The sequence below is a fragment of the Alligator sinensis genome, unplaced genomic scaffold (assembly GCF_000455745.1).
Source record: "Alligator sinensis unplaced genomic scaffold, ASM45574v1 scaffold129_1, whole genome shotgun sequence".
NCBI classification, from domain to species: Eukaryota; Metazoa; Chordata; order Crocodylia; family Alligatoridae; genus Alligator; species Alligator sinensis.
This window is the reverse complement of record NW_005842303.1, coordinates 637,476-657,893: the sequence shown is the minus strand read 5'-3', so window position 1 is coordinate 657,893 and position 20,418 is coordinate 637,476. Positions and strand designations below refer to the sequence as shown.

At 38.0% G+C, this 20,418-nt stretch overlaps 1 protein-coding gene across 1 annotated transcript in view; it reads left to right on the top strand.

Annotated features, from left to right (window-relative positions):
* ZNF407 (zinc finger protein 407) overlaps positions 1-20,412 on the top strand; it is a 476,517-nt gene extending 456,105 nt beyond the window's left edge. Inside the window, 2 exon segments of the mRNA XM_006028300.2 lie at positions 18,324-19,575; positions 19,577-20,412. Coding sequence (XP_006028362.1) covers positions 18,324-19,575; positions 19,577-19,688 — 1,364 coding nt within the window. The 3' untranslated portion in view covers positions 19,689-20,412.
* Positions 20,413-20,418: the final 6 nt, after the last annotated feature.

Here is a 20,418-nt window from a genome sequence, read left to right as displayed (position 1 = left end):
CGTGTAGGCCAATCCCAGGCTATTTAGGACTTTATAGATCCTAACAACTTAAATTCCACCTGAGCAGGTCACAGATTGCAAGCAGAGAAAAGGACAGAGGATGAGTAAAGTCTCATTTGCTCAACTTTCCATACCAGTTGAAATCAGTGGGAGATTTGCCATTGATTTCAAAGGTCCCCAGAATTTTCCCTAGTCTTTGAATGGTATAGCTGTATTTAGAATGCCTTGTTATCTTAATAATAAATGGTCCAGCTCCTGCCTCGTGCAGAACTGAGGATTCACACTGCCTCATGCAGCTGCTGCAGTCCCATCCACTTCCAGACTCTCCATGCACCGTTCTGTGCACTGGCTCTCCAGCCCTGTGCACTGGCAGGCTTCTGCCCCTGCCTCGTGCAGGGTTGGGGACCTGTACTGCCTCGTGCAGCTGCCACAGTCCTGTCCACACCCAGACTCTCCGTGCTCCGTTCCGTGTGACAGCTCTCCAGCCCTGTGCACTAATCTGTGCACTGGCAGCTTCGGTTTGGGGGTTTGGGGACCTGCGCTCCCTTGTGCAGCTGCCATGGTCCCGTCCACTCCCAGGTTCTCTGTGCACCAACCCGTGCACCGTCGTCGCGGCTTTCTCTGTGGCAGGGCCAGGATGCAGCCGCTTGCTGCTTCTCTTCCAGCGACAACATCTTCCAGACGCTTCTGGGGCAACTGCTCCACCCTGCTGGTCATCTATACCAGCACTTCATCAGCCCTCTTCATCATGCCTCACTGAAGCTGACCATGTGTTGGCTTTTTATTCCTTCTGGAGGCTCTGTCCCCAGATTGGGAGTGGACCAATAGGAAAGTCTGAGGGGTTAGTTCCCTTTCAAGTCCTCTCTTTCACCTCGCCCTGGGTCAGGGCGGGGCTGCTTTCCCTTTGCCTTCCCTCTGTTTTCCCCTGATCGGTGGGGGAGGAAGAACTGCCCCCAGCTAACAGTCTGGGCTGTCAGTGAGCCCACCAGCCAGCCTGCTACATGTGTACTCAGAATCTAGATCGAGGGGAGCAAACATGAACCTCAGAGGACAAACATCCATTGCATTAACCATAGCTTAATACATTCCCAAAACAGGCTGAATATTTGATTTTTGCTGTCAAGAGATATGAAACCATGAAACATAGAGATATTTAATAAAATTATTGCACTATTCTTTGATTTGTTTTGCAGATTTATTAACCCCCAAATTTGTAGCCATCATTTCACTGAAACTTAGCAAATGCACTTCATTTTATTGCAAATACTATATATGCACAAATTGGACAGATCATGATGCAGCGAACTTTTTATACTGCATTGATTGTGTAGCAAAATAGTGCATCGTCAGCAATACGTGCCTGAATGAGGAATGCAGTGCTGTTTTAAATCTGATCATTAAGCGAAGAATTTAATGCACATATGTGATAATTTCAGTGGAAACTTCCAAGCTGAAATGATGTCATCTAACTGAAAATGAAAACTTGTTCATAGAAATTGGACAATGGAGGTTAATGAGATAACCACACTAAATCAGGTTCTAAGTTCTCAAAGGTTCTCAACCTTTTTACATTTGAAGCACCCCTCAATTAACTCAAGGCACCCCTCAGAAAATGCCAGCTCTTAGTTTTCACTTGGTTTTTGACTACAGAAAAATAATAGAACAGTTTTTCTGTTGCAAAAAACTCAGAGAGAGCACAACAGATCATATAGGCATTTCTGTTGAAATCTCTGGGTTTATCTTGTGCATCGTGTTACACCTAACAATGCTAACATTTTGTGGTACACCATGGCACCCTTGAAAGGTTCTCAAGGCACCCCAGAAAATCACTGCTCCAGACGCTGTTTGGCTATAATTCCAGACATCCAGCTTATCAGATAGAACACAGTTAAATTTACTTTACTGGATTGGTTTGGGATCTTCACAAAAATAATTGGCAATCCATTGCCCTAGTGCACTTAAACCCCTTGTCTTCAAACATGATGCAAAGTGAAAGTGGTAGTGGTTTCATAAAAATAAAGCACAGAGTGTGACAGACCCATCTGTGCCAGCTTTATAAAACAAAAGTGCCCAATTTTATCATCATAGCCTTTTGTTCTGCACAATGCTGTTCATGTGATTGTTTCATGAATGCTTGCTGGTAGAGTCTGTAAGTCGATTTATCTGCTTCCCTCTACTGTGCACCTTGTTCTCAGTTGTAATATTTGCCTCCCCCTACTCTTTCCTTCCATAGTCAACCTGTCTGCCCAAAAACACCTGACTTATGACTTCCTAGCAACTTCACCAGATTCTGAGTTTAAAGACTTAAGTAATTTGTTTTTGAACTGCAGATCAAAAGTAAGCTGCAAAGAAGCATTTAATCAGTTAGAAGAAGCAAGGGTATGGCTTGTTTAAGTCCCAGAATCCATAAACCTGTAATGATTTTATTATATTGTTGTCAGTTTTCATTATTTTCATGAATGGGTATTCCCTGCTTAATGCAGAATATTTGCATCTGATGAACGAATGAGTTTAAACATGGTTTGGTTTAATGCTTCGTGAATTTGCATGCAAATTCATCAGGAGTAATTCTATTTGAAATCACACAGGACTAAACACAGTTGCTATAAATCCATTTGAGTTGCTATGCCAGGATCTGCCCATTAATCTACAGATTTACAGTACAATTTTTGTAGGGTTTGGGGTGGGGAGGGCAGGAAGATGGGAGATTAAAGAGAGAGGTGTTATTTGTGGTGACTTGTCCAGAGCATCCAAGCATAGGTGTCATTATGGAAACAACTTCATGATAGGAGAATGCAAATGTGGCTGGCCATAACTTGATTACAGTTGGTAGTATTGCACAGGAAGAAAGGCAGTCTCTCAGGCAGGCAGGTCTCTTGGGCCTTTATAAGTTAAAATCAACAACTTGAATTCTTCTCAGAAATTATCAAGCAGTCCATGCAGATCATGGAGAAGCACTGTGACATACTCCTGGTGTATAACTTCCCTGAACAGACAACTGCCTTCTGTTTTAACATCTGAAAAACTGTATAATACTAGGAAGGGATGGAGAGATGGGGAGGCTATATCACTTCAGGTAAGGCAGGGGGGTTGCAGGGGGTGGCATTAAGAATTTGTTTCATTACTTACAGGAGAATTTTCATTTCCATAAAGGAAGGCATGGTTTAATGGACCAAAATACCATAAAAATCCTGAATTTGCCATCATTGTATGCTGCTCAATTACGTGATTGGAAAGTACAAATATTTATTTCCGTAAGTGTGAAATCAGTGATGTGCCCTGAAAGTTTTTATCAAAATCACATTACATGTCTAGACATATGTGCTGAGATACTTTACTGGACAAATTTCCATTACTAAATACAGCCTCATATTTTACAGTGGCCCTTATAGGAAGAATAAGTCCTTAGTCATTCATTTAAATAGATAGTATTTCATATGGAATTCACTGAATGTATTAATAACACGTTCATATAGTTGATCTATAAACATTGGCTCAGAGCCTGCCCTTGGCTCAGGAGAAATGTGACAGTGCCACATATGTGACTGCCCCCATTGTAAAGGGCAGCAAGTTTGGGAGTGGCCATTGACTGAAGCCCCAATTCAGCAAAGTATTGAAGCCCTTGCAGAGTATTTAAACACATGCTTAATTCCCATAAAAGCTAGTGGGACATACCCGAAGTTATCCCTCTTAATCGGGATGGACTGCTAAATTACAGTCTAAAAGTCTTCACCACCACCACCCAACACCCTATGTAATGAGTTAGTGGACTCAGTCCTTTAAATGATGATCCAGTGTCTGCCTCACAGAATACCATGAGCGCAGTTGGCATAAATGAGCACCTAGGAAAATCTCAGTAAAGGTGTCAATATTACCTTCCTTGCTTAGGCGTATTGGACGCTGAGCTACAGACTGATCACGAGCACAGGATTGTGTCATTGACAGGTATTCTTAGGAAACGTGCTCTGAATCTGATGCTGCTTTACCCATCTTTTGCATAAATGGAGAATTTCAAAATCTCAGGATGACGGTCAGACTCCTTTGAGGAAGGATAGTCTTATGAGTAGGTGCTGGACTTGGACTGAATAGATATTATCCTATCTCTGCTGTTTCTTGTGTATCCCTTAATAAACAAAACACATTTTCTCCATTTTAGTTTCCCATCTGTAAAATTAGGATAATAATAACAACATATTTTATAGAAGTATTTTGAGATTATACTCATTGGTTGCAAAATGCTCAGGAAGTGTAGTGATAAGAGCCACATAATAAGATAAATAGTACTGTTTTTTAAATGCACAGTTTAAATGAACACTGCATGTGCTCACACCCCTGAAAAGCAAACTGGTTGTATTTAGTTTTCTAAATGTGGACTCAGGACACTACTTTTAGGCACACAGATGTGAAAGCTTTGCATAAATTTACTCAGTTGTGAGAGAAACACCTCGAAACAATCTCATGTTAGAGAAAAAATTATTAGACCTAACAGATGGACTTAATATCTTAGGTTTCCAGTGCAGTCTTAGTTGCACTGATGAAAACTTTGTCTGTGCATAATTTCCTTTTTGATCTTTATAAGGAAGAAAATCTGTTGTTGAGATAACTGTTCCTGTAGAGCTCTTCTGATTTTAAGGGGAGCATCTGAGAGCTTGTCCTGGGGTGTTTCTAAGAAAGTTTCAAGGAACCTCAAAAAATCACGAAATACTGCAGTATGCATTAAAGGCATACTTATTGAAATCACCAAGTAACCCATAGCTGGAATTCAAAACGGTTGCTTCAGACCTATGATGTCAGTGTATGCTCAGAAAGTCTTTAATCTATGACAGGCTGTAATGGTTCATCCTTTGCATTTTGTCCATCTGTGCCAAGATTTAGAAAATTGTTAGTTCACAGAACCACACACAGGCAAAAGATTGCATTACTAAAAACTCCTTCAGAATTATTTTATGAACTGTAGTTTCCAGGACAGGACAGCAGTTGATTTTGGAGGTAAAATAACCCGTTGCTATTAAATTTAAGAAAGGAAAATAAATATAGCCATAGGTAGGTTATAACAAGTCCAGATTTAATAAACCAAAATTCAGATTTATGCTGGCAAAAAAATATGAAATTAACATATTTTACCAGCGCCGTCAGTGGAAGTTGTTAGTTTCTCAGCACATTCTGAAAATCAAGACACTTATATAGGCTCCTGGGTTTCTTTTTTGTTGGTTTTCTTTGGCTTTTTATTTAATTTTAATTTTTTTTATAATCTCTCTTGTTTTTATCCTTAATTTTAGCAAATGCTTATTTTCACACTGAAGTCTTGTATATTACATTTGACTATCTTGTGCCATATTCTAGCAACAGTTCAGTATGTTTTTATGAAAATGCAAAAAGCATCCAAGGTCTTCCTACATGTAACCACTAGCAACATAGTAGTGGCATGTAAGAGTCCAATATGTGTAGTATTATGCATGAAGTACTAGTTAGCAGATGTTTTAATATAGATGTCCTGGTCAACGCTTCAGAAAAATAGTTATGCTAGTCAACGTGTTTTAAATAACGAGTTTTTAAACACCATTTAGCTCCTAATGTAGACAGTCTCAAATCTTTAAACAGAACAATCAACAGTTCAGAAGGAGTAAAGTGGTGTTTCAAATGTGTTGTCCAAAATATATTCACTCACATTTTCTCTTGCATATAACACTATATTCTTACTAGCATTTTAAAACACTCCCTAGTTTTCCAGTCTACACAGGGCCTCAGAAGCAATTACTAGCAAGTGGGCGGTGAAATGGCATGATGCCTGGCAGGGGTTGTTCACCAAAGAATATTTGAATGGGAATCTTCCTCTAGGTGATTGACAGTCATCTGAGGAAGCAAGACAGTTAGGCATCATACTAATGAGTGCACTTTAGTTCAGAGGTACATTGTTGACAGAAGTTAATTGGGTAGGTACTACAAATAACATGCTTTGTTTAACAGTAACAATTCAGGAATTTTATAGATTTACGCTACAAACAGTGATAACTCAGATTAAATCATTTAAGTGCTATGCAGTGAAGTCCTACCACCACAGGAATAGTTCCATTCTGGCAGCTGGAAGGTCTAGATAACTTAATGGGCCTTCTCTGAGTCTAATTTCTGTTCAAATTTTGCTTCAGATTTCAGTTTGAATTCTTTAGTTAGTCACTTCCCAGAATCTGATTGTGTCCAGTTTTTATATAGACAGAAAGTACCCTCCATTCAGGGCTTGTAAACTGTGTTTAATGATCATTTTGTGAAAATAAATGTACTTAAACCTTTTATTCTTTCCAGGTAAATCATCCCTCTAATTTTGTTGCTGTTCCCCTTTTCTAAATACCACTTTGTCAAGATCTTTCTCATAAAGAGCACAAAATTGAGTGGCATATTACATATATAGTTGGACCAGAACTGTATACAGGGGGCTTATTAGTGCTTTGCTGTGTGAGAAAATGCCTTTGAGTATGCACTCCAAAATTGCACTGTTCTGTTTTGCTGCCATATCACATTACAAACTCGTGTCTAATTTGCTGTCCACTATCACCCTTGGGACTCTTTCAGCATTAGTTATCAAGATTTTTTTTTTTTTTACCATTGAATATCTGGTTTTATGTTCCCCAGGTACATTGGTTTGCATTGTTGCAAACTGAATCTCACATTATTATTCTACATTCCTGTTTCTGATTTATTTAGATTCTTTCTGGGTCTTTATTGGTGGTTGCAACCCCTTCCATTTTAGTATAATTTGTTAATTCCAACCCTGTGCTAGTTACTCCTTTTAGCTCATCCACAATTTGTGGTGATTTGTCAACATTGTAAATGAAAATTCTTTGTAGCCAGAAACACTCAATGTTGTAGCTGAGTACAGACAAGTGGGAATAACCTCAAAGGTCTCAACCATTTGCACAGTTTCATTGGGCATAGCTTTACACAGTGAAGGTGAAAGTGAAGTTTTCTTCACTTCCATAGCATATGATCTTTAAAATTCATATGTCTGTATTAGTCAGGATTAGACCAAGATTTCCCACTGCAGCACCTCTCATTTCTGCTTTCCTTTTATTTTTCCTAGCGTGTTGCCTTATGTTGTTGAAACGGAAGAAGAGGACATTTAAGGGCCACTGTGTCAGTAGCACAGGAAAATATTTTAAAGTCCTATCAAAACATCAGTAGGATGGTCAGTCAGATAAACAGTGTTTGCCCTAAATACTGCTTGGAAACCCACTGCTTTCATCCCTCTCATAGGGGATCATCAAAACAGATTTCTCATTGAATTAAAACCTTAAAAGTAATATAGGGCCATACCATACATCCAGATTAAAGCTGGATAAAAACCAGCTATAAAGTTGTTACACATTTTCAAGCACTAACTTTGTAGCTGGTTGGCTCTTTTTATAGCTGGATAGTCATTTTTATTGTGTGATAATTACTTTGCATATGTGGCCAGTCTAAATATCTGAGCGATTAACCAGTTAATTGTGTAATATATGTAACACGTAGCAGGGGCCAGAGTTATCTTATGATGGGGTTATCCATTCCTTCAACTATTAGTCCCATTCCAACACCCAGAACCATAGGTGACAGTCCATGATCATTATGGAAGCCCTGAAGTTCTGAGGCCATTGAGAAAAATCATCATGTGTTTCTTGTCAAAATTATCAAGAAAAATGAGTGTTGACACCTCTGATGTTATTGGAAGGAACAACCTGATCAGGAGCAAGAGAAGGCTTTTGTGTTGAGGTTGGTTAATCTGTGCGCACCAATCATATTCTATCCTTCATAAAGCAAGTAAATCATTAAAAATTAGGATTGGAGTAGGAGACCTTCTGTATCTGATGTTCAATGCCAAGAGCACAAGAATATCCACCACTTCCTTCACCTCATGCTGAGCCATGTGCCAGCTTGGAGACAGCTGCACCAGGTGTTGTCAAACTTGAGGGTTTCAACCTTTTTTTCCCTCAAACCATGCATTGTGACCATCAGACTAAATGAGCATGGAGGTCCTTCTCGCATTAAAATCTATCCAGATAAATATATGGCATTATGTTCAGTAGTGTGAAGAGCTGGATCCTTGCTCAGCTGCTTCTGTATAGTTACAAGGTGAAATCAAAGGAACCAAGATAGCTCTGCCTTTGTTTACATATTTTTAGTAATTAGTGGATGGTGCCTTGTTTTTCTCACCTGGCCTTTCCCTCCTGCACACTACAGAAACAGAGGGTTTGTGCATTCACTTCTCATATTTGCTTCCCAGAGCCCCCAGCAAGCAAGAGCACAGAAAGAACTATCTATTGTACCTGAGCTCCCAAATTAGGAACCCCTGGGAGACTACAAAGTTTACCCTCATCAGTAGTGTCCTCCAAAACTCAGCACAATTAATTCTTCCTTCTGCACAGTTTATCTCTTCTAAGTATATAGATGTTTTTGCCATTACCAGGTTGATGAAGTTCTGCTTTAAAGGCTTTCAATCTGTGTGAGTTCACCTCTTGAAAGTATTCAGATATTTGAAACAAAACATTTTGCTTAACCAAGATAATGCTTTAACTTGAGATCTATTTATTTGGTGAGTTTTAGCTTATAAAACAACCCACTCTTTAGACTCCTGACACCTTGTGCTCTGAAGGGCCCTGTCCTTGAAGTTACTATAGAGCACAATGATCAGAACTTACTGCTGATGTTTTGTTAGCATTTACGAGCAACATCTTGGCAGCAGGTGACCTCTAGGACTGTCTCTAAACATTTTCAATTTACAGACTCAAGTATTTTTGCTGTCTTTGGCGCTCATTCTTTTGAAGGGGTCAGCCCTTTATGCATTTGCCACAAGAAAGAAGTTCACAATGCCCTATAGACATAACCAGCTTAATAGGAATTCTGTGATGAACACACAACATACGATTCATTTTAATATTTATAGAAGAAATTCACATTGTTTTAAGTGTACACAAGCAGCTGCTGTCATTTGGCTATGAGCAGATGTTAGAACTCCGAAAGCTTCGCTGATAATTAAAATACTAACAGTTAGTGTTTTACCCCAGCTGCAGGTTCTGTTTACTGTAAATTTGATTTTAATGGTGCCTCTGTGCAGTTATTGAATAGCGGTTTGTTTTCTACCATACATGCAAAAGTGTCTGCAATGAAGACAAATGGTTATTTCCTGTAATTTACTCTGGAAAGATATGAATATATACTGTAACATAGCTGGATTTATAAATGAAACACAAGTATGACTACCAAATTGTAAGTGATAGTTTTTGTTGCCTTAACTAGAAAAAATAACTAGGGAAACTTAATATTTCTAGTTAGCCCCATACATTCTCCCCTCAAAACTGCTGTGCTTTTACAATGTGTCAAGAAGTGCCCTCAAGCAAAGAACAGGTGCTCCTTTTTTACAAAATGTGTGCGCAAATCAAAAGAAATAAATACAATCAAAATCCTTATTTTTTTCAAGGACTGGCTAGAGTAGCATAATTGCTACTTTTATCATTTAATAAAATGATGGTTTATTTTAGGTATCCTGAGCAAGTGTCAGTTCTTTTTATCGTTACATATATGTGCATCAAATATTAGCAAAGGCTACCCAATTTGAGAATTGTTAATCCCAAGGGCTCGATTATGCAAACACAATGCATAATGCAAGCTACCATGTTTAGTCCCTTTGAGACCATTGAGACTAACTATGGCAGTAAGCACTGCTCCTGATAAATAAATGTTTGTAAGACTAGGCTCTAAGTGTGTGTGTCCCTGAAAAGCAGAAAGCCCGTGTTGAGGTAGTAATGACCTAGAGTGATCAAAACATAACTTTCTGTTATGACATAAGAACTGGAAGTAACTGTTGTAAAATCAGGATGGATTTTCCTATCAGTTGCTGCCTAAGCACAGGACAGTAGTGTCTTAATATTTTTGATGCTACCTGAACCACAATTATCCAGTTTGGCTAAGTAAAGCTAATCCATTCTGAAGTTTGGATTCTGATTTAAAAGTGCTGGTGAGATTAATGTACTTTGCAGCTGCAGTGAATGGGTTAAAGCAGAAAAAATGGGTCTGTATAATTTCTGTCACTTGTTCCCATATCGTGGTCATTGCCTCCCTTGAAGGTGGTCTACAAAGAGCTGACTGTGCTAACTAGCATCCTTGATTCCAGCTGCTAAACTTCATTGGAAGCGAGGTAAAATACATTGAATACATTCCTACTATTCATTTTCCATGAAGTCGCCTTACCAATATTATTTGTTTTCAAATAGGAATGGGGAACATAGATTGCAGGTTCAGAATTCAAGAGGGGTGTAACTCAAAACAGTCTGAGAACAGGAGAGAAGGGTGGGCAAGACAACCTCTGTTACTTGTGAGCTATGAAAAGGCGAGCCACTGTTCTTTGGGACAATACAGTCCTGGCACAGTCATTGTGTTTTGTACATAATTGCCACTCTCTTAGCCATGTAATATTAGCTCTCAATCTGTAGGTGCAGGAACAGAGGTACTGAGACTTTAACTAAGACAGTCTTTTCCCAAAGGTTAGTTACAAAGACAAAGAAAGAGAAATGAAAAGCATAATCACTCACTAAATAAACTCACTAAAAATGCCCCCTTCTCTAATTTGCCCAGTTCTTCTGTCACTGGATCTAATTTCACCCAGTTTTTGGTTTTTCCTATGAAGTCCTTTCAGGTGTATGATATAGAAAAACAGCAAACAGGGAACTCTAGCCCATCCATTTATTTATTTATTTATATAGTATGTACACATATATGTGTGTGATGGGGGCAGGGTGTGTATAAATATATTGTGTACACACACACACACACACACACACAGATGTTTCAGGAAATCCTTCTACATTTGAAAGAATCGGAGAAAGCTATACTCACCTTTTGTAAGCCATCTTTAAGGTTAAAACATCATCCTTTATTCAACCAATTATTAGGAGACATGGAAGTACCTAAACATGATGGAGTGGGTTAAGAGCAAAATTAGAAGCAAAAGGATATTTGAGTCCCAGCCATAAACGTTCATTTACTTTCTTTAAGGTTTAAGTTGAGCCCTTCATTTTTTTTAATTATTATTACTTTTTTGTTTCAGTTTTCTTTCTCGGGTAATAAACATGTACAAAAGAAAAAAGAAATCTATTAGTATTTGCATTGTATGGGCTTTACATTTTTTGAGTCAACATGATGGATTTTTGTGTTTCCTATGGAGTTAGTAAGACCTATTATTACTTGGTTGGTCTCTGTTATGAATGCATATGATTTTCATGAACATAATAGCTCCTGAGGAGCCATTTTGGTTTACTATATTAACACACATTTACATAGTTTAAAAATATTATGGTTTAACCCATATTATACATTTTAATTTAGGCAAACTATTTCTATGCCAGTACACTTTAATGCCTCCTGTAATGGATGATGCATAACACATTTTTATTAATACTTTTCATATCAGTGGGGATAGAATTTTTATAACAAAAATCATGATTGCTGATGTGCATTTGCAAATTCTCAGACAATAACTGTACAATTTAATTGTTTATTTTTTTGAGGGGGGGGTTATTTTGAAATAAAAAATGGATCTAAGCCAATTTTTTTTTTCAACAAAGGCATCCAAGATTGTTCTTAGAAATGAGAACCAGTACCTGCCTTCCACATCAGGTGCTCAACAGCATTTTCTCACTTTAATTCAGTTGTCTGCCTTGACTAACTAACCAGGTTTGAAAATGTTGGCCTGTATGCCTTTCCTAGACCAGTAACCTGCACAAGAGGAAACAAAGTGACTCTGTATTTAAAGAGCAAAGAGAGATCTGAAAAATGTAAACTGTTGTGCTCTCCAAAAATTAAGAAGGGCCAAACCATTATTTTTAATCCCCAGAGTTTGAGCAATATATACAGATTCTATGACTACATGCAAAAGAATAAAAATAATGGTTTACAAAGAAAAACCTGACAGACATTTTACTGTTGCTAATTTGCATCAATATAATTAAGGGCCTGATGCATCCCCCATTAAAGTCAGTGGGAATGTTCCCCTGGACTTTTATGGAAGAGTATTAGGCACTAAATTATTCAAGTGTACATTTGAATAGCAGACATACCATATCACACCAAGTATTTCACTAGTACTCAGACAATTAATATTTTCTAAGAAAAAGAATCAATTGCTGGTTCAATTATTGATATCAGTTTGACTTGTAGAACAATGGTGATGGCTGTGGTAAGTCTGATTTATTTACTGTCTTTAAAATTTCCAAAAGGTTGTATTTCATCGAAATTTAGTCTGTCATTTACCTGATTTCCCATGAGAAACTTGTAATATTTTTGTGATATTAAAAGGTTGTTCTGAGCTATTACCGTTATTTTATAATATATTTACATTTTAATAGCTATTAAATGTTTGCATTTGTCAATAAAAGAGTACCTTGAAAATGCACAAGGAAAAAAATTAAGCACCTTTGAATATGACTCACCTTTGAAAATTAAGCACCTTTGAATATCAACCTGCACAAAAGTTTTGTAAAAACAGAAAAATACCTCTTTTAAGTTACTGTACCGATGCAGATTGTTTCCATTGTCATAACAAACCGGCCCATTATTTCATTTACAACTTAAAACCCTGTTTTTCATGAGTGTGTTATGAAGGGTATGTTAAGCTTATATTCACTGTGTACAGCCACTTAATCGAACTTTTGGGAAAGGCTTAAAAATCTCATAGATATGCCTGTTAAGAGCAGAATAGTGGTTTCATATTATATTAGTACAGACTTTCCTAACACATTACGCATTTCTTTCTGAGACAAGTCTCTTTAATGCCATCTTTATCTGCTACACGATGCATGAAATCTACTTTCTGTTTTAGAACTGCAAATGACCCCTGACCCCTTTAGTACAGACACAATGTGACCTTTCTATTGTCATCAGCTTTCATTCTCTTGAAAATTCTATGAATTTTTATTACAGGTTTTTTTAAACCAAGCTGAGGCTTCAACAAATTACTTGACACAGATGAGATGAAGTTGTTGAAGTAGTGTTAGATAAGTTTTACAGCCAGCATGTGTGCTGCTGAACAGTACAAAGCCAGTGTCCTACAATGTCATACACCAGTAACTGCTGAGCCTACTATTGGATAAATACATCATTTTATGGAACATTGATTGTTCTATAAACCCAATGGAGTATTATGCTCTATGATCAAACCATTTAGATTGTGTGTAGAGCACAGAAAATGCCATATTCAGGATGGTACTAAAAGTGCCATTTGTGTATTTTATGGATGTCATTACGGGGGAAACTTCTCTCTGTAGGCCCTGTTTACTGCAAAATTTTTTAGTCTGTAATGACATTTTTCATTCACAACGTATGCCTTCAAGAGAGGGGGCCCTTGTTTTATTTGTTTCATTCGAGTTTACTGCACAAATCCTGTACATTTTAATTAAATGTAAGCTTAACAAAAGAATAAGGTATTTATTCTGTGGGGAAAAAATGATGACAGTAACAAAAGAATAAAAGAGACGCACAAAAGAAAGTCAGGTACTAAGTAAAAGAAAAAGTGCTAAAACCTATTTGTAGTTTCCCAGAAGCACATTAAACATCAAAGCATATCTTTTAGCCCTATTTTGGGAAGTTTGTGGTCTCTGAGAATTAAAATAACCCACAAATATGGATTTAATGTCTAAAAAGCTTGAAATTTTCAAATAAAAATGTAACAATCGCTAAGGACTCCGGTTGATAAATAATGCCTCTGTTGAAATGACAGACTTCTTGGAAAGGAACCAATTCTCTGATCATTGCACCCCTAGATATGAAACACCTTTTTGCAATTTCTCTGAATATGAGCTGTTGTATCATTGAATTTTGTCGTTTTAATGTTTATTTGTGTCTCTCTCCAATTTGCAATGACATACAATCAGCAGCAAGTACAGTTTTCCTAATATTAATGCAGGTTTATATTGCAGCTTGTGTTTGGCATGTCAACCAACACTTACCCCTCCCTTCATTTTTTTTGGCTGGGTGGGGGGAGGGAGAGACAGGAATTAGGATGCCAAATTTAGTAGCAAAATTTGATTTGTTGCTCCATACAGTTCAATAATGTGTTTTTTTCTTGAAATAACATTTTGGGGGGTTCTTACATTATGTGGAATAGTAGTGCTCCATTACAGAAATGTACTGTTCCAAAAGTCATAAGACCAGCTAAGCCTCAGTGTGTGTTGTTTTCAAAATACTTCCCCTATTTGGCTTTTCAATTTTAAAACAAAAGAAAACCACTTAAATCTATGATTCATATTTACCATGAAAATCACTAAAATTGAAGTTGATGTTCCCAGTAAATTCTTGGTCATAGTCCAGTTAAAATTTAAAGTTACAGTAGATTCACATTAGTTTAAATGACACTTGAACTTCTACATAGCTCAACATTAATTCATTATAGTTGAAATGGAAGAATCTTCAGTGGGTGAATCTTTTACAATCTGATTGAGGCTGTTACATTTTATAGGAGCCATTTTTCAAAGCAGTACTGACAGCACTCGAAGTTATTAAATTGCTGAATCAAAAGATGGACCTGCAATCGCATTTATGAACTGTGATGGAATAGCTGGGGTTGCACTGAGCTGAGGTTAAGATGTTGGTGTAGTTAAGCTTCATCACACCCCTTACTGACAGCAGTATTTACCCATGTAGTTTACTTTAATGGTCAGGAAGTGGCTTAACTCACCTCTGGATTCAGATAGATTAAGCAAGCAGTCAGAATGGCATAATTATCAGTGCTGCAAGGAATTCACTGGATAACTCTACACCCCAGAGACTTCCCATTCAATTGCAGAGTAAAGACTGAAGTTGCATGGATTCACCGATACAGCATTTATTTGAGAGGCTGAGAAGAGGAGTTATTTTGTTTGTTTCCGTCTCCCAAAATTGCATCTTACCTTAAGTGCTTTATGTCCTTTACGTAATGATGTTTGTCTGAGGTAATTTAACAGGTAACTATGGCATGGTTTCTGCTATATCCAGTACAAACTTACGATTTATTTTGATTTTCAGATCTATTGAAAAATATATGATTTGTAGTGGTATTTTGATTTGGTGCAGCATCACTGCCAGACCTATCTTATATCATTTCAACAAAGCAAGGCTCCTGAGAGAATTAATTACTCCTACTCTGTTATAAAATATGCATCAAATAAGATTCTTTTGAAAATTGCCATTTTATGTTGATTTCCCCCTCCAACTTTCTCTGTTTTGTGGGTCTCCACACGTCATTGCCCACAATAAAAAAAGTATAACTAGGGACAAGAACTAGTAGTGTCACCATGGGCTTCCCTGTAGTTTATCCCTGCCAAAATTTAATTCAATAGCATGTGCCAGATCAATTTTGCAATAAAACTTGGAAGTGCTTTAACAGTTTAAATTGTTAATTTTCCTCTCCAAAAAGAACCTGCCTTTCAACCTAACATGAAGAAGTTTATGTGATATCAGTTTAGATATCTGAAGTCTCACTGTTTAGCAAAATTCAGGCACACATTTTGTAGTATAATCATCTGGGAAAAGCTTTGAAGTTTAAAGAAAGAAGTCACCAGTGAGGCCCAGTTTTTTGGGTGCAAGTATTATCTTGATGCGTGTGAAATCGTACCTCGACCTTAACCTGGACATTTGAAGCAGTTGGGAGCATGGTGTTACAAGATGCTGAGTACTTTGGCCCTGATTCAGCAAAATGCTTAAGCAAACGCATCTGTCTGACTTTTTAAACATGTGCTTTAGTTCTTGGTGGGATTGGGACTAAAGGTCTCAGCACTTCTGTGATGACTGAGTCCTCAAGGCCGGCTGTCAGATTCTGAGATGAGAAGACAACTAGGCCATTCACAAGTACTTCCTACTTACTGGGTTAAAGCATCGGCATCTGAAAATGCAGTTCTAGTCTGAAATATAACTAAATACGACACTTTTTAATGCAGCTGACCTGCTTCTTTTGTGTGTTCAGGCTCATGTCTGACACAAAGGAAAGCTAACACAATTAGGTGTATGTCTAGACTGTAATCCAGGGGTGTTTGCAGCTCATGTTAGATATATCCAAGCTAACTTTACACTATAGCCCAGGTGCCAGTAGCAGTCTAGGCACAGTCTCTACAGGCCTGCCCTGAAACACAGTTAAGTAGTTGGCATTCGAAACCCCTGCTGCTGAAGCCACACTATCTCATGAGCTAGTTTAAAGCTAGCTTATATATATCAAAGCAAGCTGTAGTAAGGCCTCTGGGTTGCAGTCCTGACATATCTTGAGAGTGAGCTCACTGAATTCTGTTCTGTCTGTGTACCCGTGAATTTGTTCACTAAGCTCCCATAAGCTAGACCTGCCCAAAGGCACCGAAGGCAAACAGGACTGCAGGGTATCCATGAGGCCATGTTTTGAAGACAGTGGGGTTGAGCACGTGTAACTAAGGGCATAATTTGTCTTGCAGAACCTTTAAAAACCGTTTTTTGTTTTAACTTGTAAATTGAGAAGATTTTAAGTGAAAATAAGAAAGAGGTAAGAGCGATTTGCCATGATGATATTTTTGCAGAATAAATTGTTTAGAAAGACTCTATGTTGCCTTCAACTAAATACACCAGTATACAGTTTCAGATAGGTGTGCTAGGAAGAGTGTTTGATGGAAAAATGAAGGAGAAACTAATAGCATTAAAACAAAGACATAGCCGTTACCCTTACCAGCAAAGCCAAAACGTGAAAAGGGGGTCATTTGCACATTATGTCCAGATATGTTTAATGTAATATGCAATTACCATACTGTTCCAATTATAGGTTGACCTTTTCCCTCAAAAAGAACCATAAAATTCACATTGAAATGCAGGGTCAACCTATAATCAGAATAATACACTGCTATTGAATGGAGCTGATGACCCTGCACAGTACCCTTGGGTCAAAATGGGTGTCCCGTAGAGGTGCTGTATAGGATGATCTGCTGTCTTGGCAGCAAGAGGGGAGGATAACAGTGGTCAAGTAGCCTATATCCCCATGACTTCTGGGGATCTGAAGGTAAGTATTAATCCTCCATTATGAAGCTAGGAGCCCAGAAGTATTAAGACTCCTGTAATGGGTTGAGGCCCCTGGCTCCACTTGTGGGTCCCCAGCTCTAGGCCTGTCTTTGTAGAAAGTTACCACCAGAACCACAGCTCCAGGAAACTCCCTGCAAGGGGAGCTGGCAGGAAACCATACAGAATTGATGCACTTCAGAAGTGTGGACGTTTAACATTTAAAACCCATTTTAATTTTTTCTTTTTATATTAGGCTGTGCATTAATTATTAGCAAAAACACTATTACATTATCCTGGCCATTCCCAACACTAAACTAGAACACATCTGAGGTTCAGTTAAAAAATATATAAAAGATGACAATATGCTTCATTGTTCAAAAGAAAAATTACCAAGTGGCTTTTGTTTGTACTGTTTTTTCGTAGGAGAGGTCAACTCTGAGCTGCCACCTACATATAACAATGGTGTAAATGCAACCACCCACCTTCTCCTTTCCTACTTCACTCTTAAAATTAGGAATGTTTGGATTTTGAACCTTAAAACCATCTAGGCCATGTATTGTTCTGCCTGTCATACGAAGTTTTAATCCAGACCTGCCATTCAGATCTGGCCTTTTAATAAGGGCCAGTCTATTTAAATCTGTAAACAGTGCATTTTGACCAAAATATTTGTCTTGATATGTATTGACATGGAATTTTAGGCTGAAAATAATATGGCAAGCCTTGGGCAAAATTACCTTTGGTGGAGAGGGTGCTTTTTCTTATTATTATTTTAGTATTTTCAGTGCATTTAACTCTTTCCTTGGTTATTCAATTTTCTTATGAATTTTTTAAGGGTAATGGATTTTTCAACTGCAAGGACTTTATCTGTAACTATCCCTTTGTATTTGGGGGAAAAGCTGTTCTTCGAACGGAATAAGCAAATGTGGGGTCAACTTATAATTGGAAAGCCATAGTATAGGTTTCATTACAAAATTAGCATCACCATAGAGGCATTCTCTTTTAAAAAAAATAAGATATTAATGGCTTTTAATTGTAAAATGTATGCATTTGCTCTTTCTATACAAGCTGTTGTAAAAAGAACAAATTACAATGGTTAGTGCTCCGCAGACTTCTTAGCAGCAGCAGTTGTTTGGACCTGTAAATAAATGACTGGGAAAACATGCAAAATGGTTTTGTTCAGTTGCATATTACACCTGTGTTTTTGCCGGTGAAATTTAAAAATTGCAAAAGAAAATTATTTGAGTTGTAGTTGCTCAAAATAAACTGAAATATTAGCCATCATTCCTGTTTTAACACACACTTTTATTTCCTAGGCATCGTATCCAAGTCCTATGAGTGCCGGCTAAAGGGGCAGGGAGCAACCTTTGTGGAGACCACTAGCTCTTTTACTGCAGCAGCACTGGGAGAACTTTCTCCAGTTAAAGAGAAGGTCCTTCGAAGTAGCAGAAGACAGCCATCATCAGCTGAACAAGTGCAGCAGTTTATTATTATTCAAGGATATGATGGAGACTTTGCAATTGATGCTTCTGTGGAAGAAACAGCAGCAGCTACCCTTCAGACTTTGGCAATGGCTGGTCAAGTGGCAAGAGTGGTCCATATCACAGAAGATGGGCAAGTTATAGCCACAAGTCAAAATGGTTCTCATGTGAGCAACATAGTCCCAGGACAGATACTTACTGAGCAATTATCAGACGGTACAACCCAACTGGTAGTTGCTCAAGTGGTTGAAGGCTCTGTTGGAGGAAGTGATGTTGAGGAGGCTGTTCCCATAGAGGCAGCTCCTGATTCCAGTAGTGCTGTGGTGCAGCAGATAATGAAACAAGAAGTTTTAGATGCTGCAGAAGGTACAGTACATCCTCCAGACTCTTCCTCAGCATTTGATGCCCTGCTTTGTGCTGTAACAGAGCTGGGCGAAGTGGAAATCAAAACTGAACTGGACAGAACAAGATCTGATCACAAAGATTTGTCACAAATACCAAATCAAGAGACACCTAATATTTCTAGTGACACTGAGACACAAGAAATACAGATGTTCCATGAAGTTCAAGAGACTCAGGAAGATATGCAACCTATGGAAGTAGTGACACAGGTCATGCACCCATCTACTATAATTGCATCTCAGGAGAGAGCTCAAGCCGCCTTCAAGAAAATGGTCCAAGGAGTACTGCAGTTTGCTGTATGTGACACGGCTGCAGCAGACCAGCTGATGAAAGAAGGTGTCACTCAGGTTATTGTAAATGAGGAAGGGACTGTGCATATGGTGGCTAGAGAAGGTTCTCAAATAATAATGCAAGAAACCGCTAACCATTCACTTAGCGTCCAAAGCGAACACATGGATTTAGTTGAGTCTGATGGGGAAATTTCACAGATCATTGTCACAGAAGAAATAGCTCAAGCTATGGTTCAGGGTTCCAGTGGCAACTTCTCTGAAGGTGCAACCCATTACATTGTAACAGAATTATCACAAGATATGCAGAATGAGACTGGTGTGTATTCACACACTGTGATAGAGACAGCCGAGTCTCAAGAGATTTTGCAGTCTAGTTCTGCTGTAAACTCTGAAGCAGTCTCCCAGTGGAACAGAACAGTTAACTAGTATGGTCATTTATAAAAAGGGTGGCTCACAAGCAGTGGTAATTCAGGGCCAAAGAAATGATAATGAACTACAAGAAGCTTGAAGACCTCTATCTTGTAGGCTTGATGCATGGCAGGTTTGAAAAATTAACAGATACATGTAGGCAGTGTAATCTCTGAATTTAATTTGTAAAACTTTGAACTATAATATTCCTTCATCCAGACTACCAAATGTGCACACTGTATGAAAGGAATGTCAGCTGTTGGAAAAATCATGCAATGAGGGTGTTACCTTCTTGTTGCAATGGAGTTTACCTAAATACAATTAATATGGGTTGTTTTTTTTTTAATTCGGGCCTAATATGGTGAGACAAAGGATGCAGTCCCCCAAAAAGAGTTGGATGTGATTCTGTTTGTTGGTTTGGATTCTTTTGTTAATGGTTATTTATTTCAGAGTCTGTGTCTTTTTCTGTTAAGCATAATCACAAAAACAATAAATTTCAAAGTTTTTACTTTACAGATTCATTTTACAAACAAAGTAAAGAAATAAAACCCAAACTCCTGCATGTGGTTAATAAATGTGAGGTTGATCAGTACAAGTTAGACACCACAACTGTTGTCCACACTTCATTAAAAGAAGAAAATGTGACATTTGCCTTTCCAATGCCTCTTCTATAAAAACCATCTCAGCAAAACAGCAATTCCTTAGTTTGCATCTAAGAATCAGTTTTCTTTAACTGTAGTTTAACACTTTCCTTGTTCTGCATTGGACTTCTCATACAAGAGATTTCTAAAATCTACACTTTAGTCTTCATACACATATATTTGCGGGGG